Consider the following 9515-nt stretch of genomic DNA (forward strand, 5'->3'; position numbering starts at 1 on the left):
GGTTTTACCATCTCTGTCAACATGGTTACCTGTGTGTGTTAGTGTTAAGCGCGCATATGGGTCGATAGGGGCCCCCCCAGGCTGAGGCAGACAGAAACGTGGAGAAAAAGAGTGATTTTCTGCCTCTACACTGGTCTCGCATTTAGGCTTACAGTGACAAAACGGTAACTCCTATCAGAACAAAACACAGATCAACGTTGCTCTAAGGACTTACTGAAAATTTTGGTACGATTTGGTGTTTCTACAGTAAATATTTTGGAGAGGATGGCAGTTTTAAAACATCAGTCCGTTCTGCTTCTCTCAGAAAATCTTTGTATTGGAGTCAATGAGGGGCAGAGACAGACGTGGCCGCACTAAGAGGCTCCGAGTTTAAATTCTGTAAGTCTCTCTGATATTTTGAGCACATGGTGAGAGACAGAACAAGTTTGTCTAGAATTTTCAGAAAAAATTATGTGTGTAGAGTGTAAATTGTGGCCGGGCAGAGTGTGGAAAGAGAAAAAATCTGGAGTTTTTCTGGCCTCTCTCCCACTCTAACCGATGATGTCACGCACTCTGACACGAACATTCCGTGCAATACACACCCATTATAATCTCATCATTTCTCCAAAAATGATCATGGTCATTGATCGGGGATTGATCAAAAACTATATGACCTATCAAAACGTGGAGTAATACGACAATACACAAGACTTGTGTCTACTGTTTAAAGTTTAAATGGAGTCTCTAGGTGAAAGTATGCCTGAGCAGTAGACGTTTGTTAAACTCCAATGATTGGTCTTTTTCGCTCTTTTTTTCCCGCCCGTCCCATTGACTTCAATGCAAAATTTTGCGCTGTTTTTTGAGACTTATGTCGCGAAAAATTCGTAAACTGTTGAGAAAAGTAATAGCATAGCGATCCCGATCAGGACTGGTCCCTGCAGCTATTTCATAGCTGTTGGGACCAGTGCCCGGTGCGATGGCCCGTGGCCCTAATTAAGACAAATATATGCACAGGCTGAGTCACAGGTAACGCGGGGCTCTGAGGTGTTTTGTCCTCCCTCAGCCTCCGTACTCTCTCTCTCTGTCCCCCAGCGTCACTGTGACGTCAGCAGGGGGCGGGGCGGGGCCAGGCCTGATGTGATTGGTGCAGACAGACAGAGCTCGAGCTCAGCGTGTTCTCTCCTGTCAGCTGCTCCATCTCCTCCTCCTCATCATCATCACAGCCCCACAGCAGCAGCAGCAAGGGACCAGTCCGATTCCGCCGAGGACCAAGACCAGGACCAGGACCAAGACCAGAACCAGAACCGTGACCATGGCGCTGAGCAGCGACCCCAGCTACCAGAAGCTGGAGCAGTGGTACAAGGCGAACGCAGGAAGCCTCAACATGAGGGAGCTGTTCCAGGGAGACGCAGAGAGGTTCAGCCACTTCAGGTGAGGAGAGAGAGAGGGCCCTGAACGCAACACGGAGCTCTGAGCACTGGGCCCTGAACGCACCACGGAGCTCTGGGCTCTGTCTGTCTGTGTGTGTTTTATTTATTTATTTATTTATTTATTTATGTAACCTTTATTTAACCAGGCGAGCAAATTAAAAAGAAGTGCAGCAGCCTGAAGGGGAAGGGGGAGGGGAGTGCTAAAAGTGAAAACAAGGTTATAGGCTATAGATTACACAGAAACATTCAATATAATACAATACAATAAAACAGTTAGGGCATGACAAGAGGCCGATTATTAGCTATAAGTGCAGCAGGAGTCGACTGTGGTTTGTAGCAGATTTAGTTTGAAGACACAGAGAGAGAGAGAGAGAGAGAGAGAGGTGAAGACAGAAAGTTTCAGGTGTTGTGTAGGTAACAGGGTGTTGCAGTCAGAGGCTGCAGTGGTCAGGTGTCCTGCAGACTGAACCTCAGGTGAAAGTGACACAGCGCCGATTGATAGATTGATTGATTAGGCTATCTATTGATTATCTGATTGATTATCGGTGAGGGTGATGTAATGTCCTGCTCCGCCGCGGGTCCGTGAAGCCGCCGCCGCAGCCCGGTGACCTTCATCCAGGCTCCAGGGAGTTGTCATTTTATAACTAGTGGTGTTTTTATTATTAGGCTACTTGCTTTTTAATGTTGCCGGAGGTAGGCTGTCATCACGGAGTAAGAATTTAATTGTAGGCCTACTGTGTGACGCTGTCTTCAGTATATATGACAATAAAGATTTGATTTGATTTGATTTGATTTGATTTGATTTGATTTGAGTCCCCTGCTCCATGTCACCTCAGCCCCGGCCTCCTCCGCTGCAGCAGTCCGTGTAGGAAGCTCCGTGTGTCGGTGGTGGAGATGGAGGAAACTGTTAGCTGCTAGCTGTTAGCTGTTACCTGCTGCTGCAATATATATCTATTAGCTGCTGCTAGCTGTTAGCTGCCTGCAGGCTAACGGAGCTAACGGAGCTAACTGAGCCCATTGTCGGACAGACTCGGTGTTTCCGGGTTGGAGCGGTGGAAGAAGAGTCTGACTAGTGTGACTAATGATGATTAAATAGATTTATTAATAATGATGCTAACGTTAGCTTCAGGCCAGGCCGAGCTGGTGATAAACCAGGTGGAGTTTAACCCGCTTTAACCCGCTCCAACCCGGGTTAAAGCGGGTTAGGGTTAGAAACCTGTTGGTGCAGTGTCCGATAATGGAAGCAGCGAGTTGTTCCAGCGGCCTCCGCTGCAGCGAGAGGCCGGGCTATGGAGCCAGGCGGCCGGCCACACGGAGGGGTTCCGCTCCGGTGAACTCACACAGAGAGACAGACACACAACACACAGACACACGCTGGGTTGACTCACGGTGACTACGTGCGATCCCACACATCCTCAGTCCGAGCGGCGGGGAGGTCCCTGAAGGCACCACGAGAGAGAGACTGATGGAAAATAATGCAAAGTAACGTAGTGTAGAATAATAAACTAATGCAAAGTAACGTAGAATGATATATGCAAAATAACATAGTGTTGCATAATAAACTAAAGTAAAGTAACGTAGAATGATAGGCTATAATAATGTAAAGTAACATAGTGTTGCATAATAAACTAATGTAAAGTAAAGTAACGTAGAATGATAGGCTATAATAATGCAAAATAACATAGTGTTGCATAATAAACTAATGCAAAGTAAAGTAATGTAGAATCATATAATAATGTAAAGTCACGTTGTGTAGAATAATAAACTAATGTAAAATTGAGTAACGTAGAATGATATAATAATGTAAATTAACATAGTGTTGCATAATAAACTAATGTAAAGTAACATAGAATGATATAATAATGCAAAGTAATGTCAACTAATGTCGACAGATGAACTGAAGTAATTGAATCTAATGTAATAAACAAAGTGCAGTGATGTCATCATCATCATCATCATCATCATCATCTGTCATTATTATTATTATTAGTTTAGTTTAGTTTAGCGGTTTATTTCGATCTTGTAGTATCATGTTCACACATCAATAAACAACATTATATTCACATGATTTAAAATAAAATAAAGACAGAACAAGAGCAGTGAAGTGGAGCAACAGGTTTCAGCTTCTTCCTCTTTGTATTTGTCTCTTTCTAATAAAGTGTTTTAGTTTGTATTTGTTCTGTCAGGTGAAAGTCTTGTCCTGCACAAACCAAACTGATCTGCTGTTTATTGATCAGTTGATGAGTTGATCAGTTGATCAGTGGACTGACTGACTCTCTCTGTGTCTCAGCACCACCCTGCAGACGGACGATGGAGACATCCTGCTGGACTACTCCAAGAACCTGGTCAACCAGGAAGTGATGGACATGCTGCTGGCCATGGTACACACACACACACACACACACACACACACACACACACACACACACACACACACACACACACACACACTCACCTGTCTGGTCTAATCAGCCCTAAGCTCCTCGGCTCCTCGGCCTGAGCTTCTCTCCTCGTGAGCTGATGATGTCGTCCAGATGTTAATCAGCTGTGACACTTACACAACATACACACACACACACACTCACACACAATAAAAACACACCAATAGAGATTTTATAATAACACAAACCAGATAAAAGAAGAAGATTCTACATAACAGCTACAGGAGACTTTATTCACCTCTGAAGGGCGATTCACTTTCTATAATCCACTGATACATTCAATCACACACAGCCTAACACACACAGCCTAACACACACAGTCTAACACACACAGTCTAACACACACAGCCTAACACACACAGCCTAACACACACAGCCTAACACACACAGCAGAGGTAGCATGATGGAACGTAGGAATGTGTGTGTGTATAACTCGTAACACATGAGGCAATTGTGGATAAAGTGCAATACTAGAAGAATTATGCAGAGAGCCAAATAAATAACAGTGTTAAGAATAAGAGGTAAAAGCAACATATTGAATTGAATTTAAAGATGTGAATGTAAACTGCACTTTCCTGTGAACAGGAGGAGGAAAAGATTTCTCATCTTTTCTATGGATGTCCGTATGTCTGTAGAACTTAAATACATGTTTTTAACTTTAACAGGCTTACACTTAAAAAAAAAACAGATATAATTCTCTCATATGATGAGAATAAAGCCTAAGGACGAGGAACTGTTTAGTGTTTTTGTTGAATCTTTTCTCATTTTGCGAGGAAAATCAAATCCTACATGATCTACAAATGTAAATTATGGAGCCAAAGAAACCAAGTTTTCATGAATTAAAAACATAAATCCACTGTTGCATCCAGACACGGCTCAGTCTGAGACACAACAGCTGGAAAACATCTGGATGATGATGTTGAAATGCTAACATTTGCATGCTTTATTGAATGTGTGTGTGTGTTAATTAAAGAAAATAAAACCTTGCCCAACAGGCTGCTGCTGTTTCACCTGAGGGGTGAGGGGGGGTATTGGTGTATTGTTGTATAGTTGTATAGTTGTATTGTAGTTGTTATCAGTCAGTCGGGTGTGTGGCAGCAGGAAGTCACGCTCAGCTGGTGATAGTCAGAGATACGGGGTTCGGGGGGGGGGGTCAGTGAACACACCGTCTGCTCTGTGTTTCACACGCTCACAGACAACGTGTTGCATTCAGGTGCCGTTCGTTCACTTCCTGGAGCTCTGACCGACGGTTGCTCAAGAATCCAGAGCAACAGGAAGATTACAGCTTTTATTTTGAAAGAGGAGGAGGAGGGTGGGGGGGGGCTTTGTCCTATTGTGTGTGTGTGTGTATGTAAGAGTGTGTGTGTGTGTGTGTGTAAGAGTGTGTGGGAATGTGGCAACGCAGCATGAACACACACACACACGACCTCCACTTCCTCCTCCAGTTGACTGTTGTAACTGTTGTAACTCGGGCTGAGCCAAGAAATAGATTCACATAAGAATCACAATTCTCTTTTAATACGATTCAGAATCAATATAAAATGTCCCAAAATCCATTAAAAAAAATAAAACAATGGAACAAATTCTAAGGAAAATCCATTTCCTTAGAATTTAAAAGGCAGCGTGTTTAACTGCACTATTTAAAAAAAATAAAGAGGCACTTTTAATTTTGTTAGTTAAGCAATATGTGATATTGCTTTTATGCAACAGTTTCAACAATTCCATCTAAGCATACTGTTTAAAACCCAATAAATGTGAAAAAGACACTTGAGTCATTCTGTCTTGTAAAGCAGACTGGAGTAGATCATGAGAATCCTTTAACACCGACAGACCCAGGGCCCCTGGCATAAACCCTCTATGTGGTTGTTCAGGGCCACAGCCGTTAGGTGGGGGGCCACATGATCAGAAAGGTACCGGGGTTCATCAAGTCATTTAAACATCCTGAGGTCTGCACGTGCAGCTATGAGCTTTATATGTAATGTGAAGTCAATATTCAGCTTCTTTTATCTCACATTTGAGACATTTGGTGAAAACAGAACGGCAGAATGACAACATTTGTGCTCAAAAAGCAATCTGACAAAATGTCATTTTAGACTTGTTTTCTACACGTATCTATTACTGTATTCATATCCTATTTCAAGCACCAAAACAGTTCATTCTCATGACTGAAGGAGTGTTTTCACAAGGGATTTGACATTTTTCAAAAAGCAGACCTCAAATTTCCAGCATTTGTCCTAAATTATTTCTTTCTACAGTGTTGTAGGACAAACTGGCCTCAGTGTGCTTACAGCGGAGGTTCTAATATTTAGACATAAAACACTTGAGTATTGTTACATCTGCAAGTATCTTAAAAAGATACATTTAAGAAAATATGTAAAAGTTGAGAAAATGGCCTCAAACCTCAGAGGGATAAACACGTCTGTATTCAGTTTTAACCAGTGATTTGGTGTTTGCGCTTAGAGTGCAGGGCCACAAACAAAAACCTGGTTTAGGGGGCCACCAACATCCTAGGACCGGCCCTGCACAGACTGAAGCAGAAATCATTAGGAATCAAATCGTTTTGAATCGAAAATCCATTTTGAATCGAATTGTGAGATAGTAAAAGATTCCCACTCCTAGTTGCAACTGTTGTAACTGTTGTAACTCAGTGTGTAACTGTGTGTGTGTTTCAGGCGAAGTCCAGGGGGGTGGAGGAGGCCAGAGACAAGATGTTCTCTGGAGACAAGATCAACTTCACCGAGGTAACACACACACACACACACACACACACACACACACACACACTGAACCAGTTATAAATCATCAGTGTTACTAACGGAGAAACTTTTCTCGCTTCGTTACTGGACTCAACAAGTCACTACATAATAATAAACAGCTGTTAGAGTGGAGTTAAACGTTATTAACACGTTAGTTTCACTTCATCAGCTGGTTGGAAAGAAAGAAGCCGTTCATCTGGAACTAACCAACTCACTCAGACGACGCGCTGTATCCCTCCGCCTCTCAGCTGTTTAGATCAGCGGTGGCGTGTGGAAGAGGCGGAGGGATACGGGGCGTCGTCTGTGTGGAGGGATACAGCGCATCGTCTGAGTGAGTTGGTTAGTTCCAGATAAACAGGAGGTTAGGGAGAGAAGGCCAAGTCATCTGACATATAACCTGCTGAGATGACATAGGCTAGGCTAACATAATATAAACCAGGTTAGGCTAAAACAATCTAGGCTAGGCTAGGCTAACATAATCTAAACTAGGCTAGGCTAAACCAATCTAGGCTAGGCTAGGCTAACATAATCTAAACTAGGCTACGATAACATAATCTAGGCGAGTCTAGTCTAACATAATCTAAACTAGGCTAGGTTAAATTATCTAGGCTAGGATAGGATAACATAATCTAGGCAAGTCTAGGCTAACATAATCTAGGCTAGGCTAGGATAACATAATCTAGGCAAGTCTAGGATAAAATAATCTAGGCTAGGCTAGGATAACATAATCTAGGCTAGGCTAGGATAACATAATCTAGGATAGGCTTGGATAATCTAGGATAGGCTAGGCTAACATAATCTAGGCTAACATAATCTAGGCTAGGCTAGGATAACATAATCTAGGCAAGTCTAGGCTAAAATAATCTAGGCTAGGCTAGGATAACATAATCTAGGCAAATCTAGGCTAACATAATCTAGGCTAGGCTTGGATAATCTAGGATAGGCTAGGCTAACAGAGGCTAGGCTAACAGCTGCTGAAGCAGAGTAGAGTCCAGACCAGGTCTCAGCTCCATGTGGACCGGTCCGGTCTGGTCTGATCCGGTCCGGTCTGATCCGGTCCAGGAGGAGGGGGGAGACCCAGAGACATCAGCTGTTCAGTCGCCATGGAAACACTGTCCACTGACCTAGAAACTGTCAAACTTTATCGACACAAACAGAAGAGACGGAGACACAGAAGAGCAGAGTCACGGTGACGGAGCTCTGACCACATCATTGGTGTGTGTGTGTGTGTGTGTGTGTGTCTGTGTGTGTCCCTGTGTGTGTGTGTGTGTGTGTGTGTGTGTGTGGTGCGTTCAGGGCCGCGCGGTGCTCCACGTTGCTCTCCGTAACCGCTCCAACACTCCCATCTCTGTGGACGGGAAGGACGTGATGCCGGAGGTGAACCGCGTCCTGGACAAGATGAAGGCATTCTGCCACGTAAGTGTGTGTGTGTGTGTGTGTGTGTGTGTTGTTGTTATCACAGTGTGTGTATGTGTGTGTGTGTGACATGACTCAATGTGTGTGTGTTTACAGAAAGTGCGCAGCGGCGAGTGGAAAGGCTTCAGCGGGAAGAGCATCACTGACGTGGTGAACATCGGCATCGGAGGCTCTGACCTGGTGAGACACACACACACACACACACACACACACACACACTGAGACACACACACACACACACACCCCTACACACACACACACACACACACACACACACACACACACACACACACACACACTCTGATCCGTTCACTATCGATCAACCTGCTGATTATTCTGTTAATTATTGCTCAGTGTGTGTGTGTGTGTCTGCACCTTGAACCTGTTGCATCACTCACACACACGCTGAGGTTGTGCAGTAACCGTGGTAACCGTGGTAACCGTGGTAACTGTGTGGTGCGTTCAGGGCCCCCTGATGGTGACGGAGGCTCTGAAGCCGTACTCGGCCGGAGGACCCAACGTCTGGTTCGTGTCCAACATCGACGGGACTCACATGGCCAAGACGCTGCAGCAGCTGCAGCCGGAGAGCACGCTGTTCATCATCGCCTCCAAGGTAAAGGACACATACGTAGAATCAGTTCTAACAGCACGCTGTTCATCATCGCCTCCAAGGTAAAGGACACATACGTAGAATCAGTTCTAACAGCACGCTGTTCATCATCGCCTCCAAGGTAAAGGACACATACGTAGAATCAGTTCTAACAGCACGCTGTTCATCATCGCCTCCAAGGTAAAGGACACATACGTAGAATCAGTTCTAACAGCACGCTGTTCATCATCGCCTCCAAGGTAAAGGACACATACGTAGAATCAGTTCTAACAGCACGCTGTTCATCATCGCCTCCAAGGTAAAGGACACATACGTAGAATCAGTTCTAACAGCACGCTGTTCATCATCGCCTCCAAGGTAAAGGACACATACGTAGAATCAGTTCTAACAGCACGCTGTTCATCATCGCCTCCAAGGTAAAGGACACATACGTAGAATCAGTTCTAACAGCACGCTGTTCATCATCGCCTCCAAGGTACGTTAAAGGAAACATACGTACAATGAATGAGTGGTTGGTTATGGTTATTAAATATAAAACGTGGCATAAAACACACAATCTAGGACTTGATCTTCCAGAGAGAGACAAATACCTTCTGAGAGTGTTGCTAGTGGGGTGTAAAAAGGCTCTGACCAGAAAGTGGTTTAAAAAAGACAAACCAACCATTAATGAATGGATTGATTAAGCAATATATCACGACAGGCCGTGGTCTATGCTCATTATACCACGGCTAAGGGGCGTTGTTCGGCCCGACGCAAAGCCCTGATTGGTTCAGAGATCCTCACTGTCTCTGTCTCTCTGTCCTCAGACCTTCACCACCCAGGAGACCATCACCAACGCTGAGTCGGCCAGAGACTGGTTCCTGAAGACGGCCAAGGACGTGAG

The 9515-nt window shown here is 44.4% G+C and overlaps 1 protein-coding gene across 1 annotated transcript in view; it reads left to right on the forward strand.

Annotated features, from left to right (window-relative positions):
- Positions 1-1186: 1186 nt before the first annotated feature.
- Positions 1187-9515, forward strand: part of gpia (glucose-6-phosphate isomerase a) — a 17210-nt gene continuing 8881 nt past the window's right edge. The window contains exons 1-7 of the mRNA XM_083974130.1: positions 1187-1410; positions 3700-3790; positions 6523-6591; positions 7903-8022; positions 8119-8202; positions 8489-8635; positions 9439-9510. Coding sequence (XP_083830256.1) covers positions 1292-1410; positions 3700-3790; positions 6523-6591; positions 7903-8022; positions 8119-8202; positions 8489-8635; positions 9439-9510 — 702 coding nt within the window. The 5' untranslated portion in view covers positions 1187-1291. The remainder of the gene's footprint in view (positions 1411-3699; positions 3791-6522; positions 6592-7902; positions 8023-8118; positions 8203-8488; positions 8636-9438; positions 9511-9515) is intronic.

The sequence above is a fragment of the Trachurus trachurus genome (genome assembly GCF_905171665.1).
Source record: "Trachurus trachurus genome assembly, chromosome: 6".
NCBI lineage: Eukaryota > Metazoa > Chordata > Actinopteri > Carangiformes > Carangidae > Trachurus > Trachurus trachurus.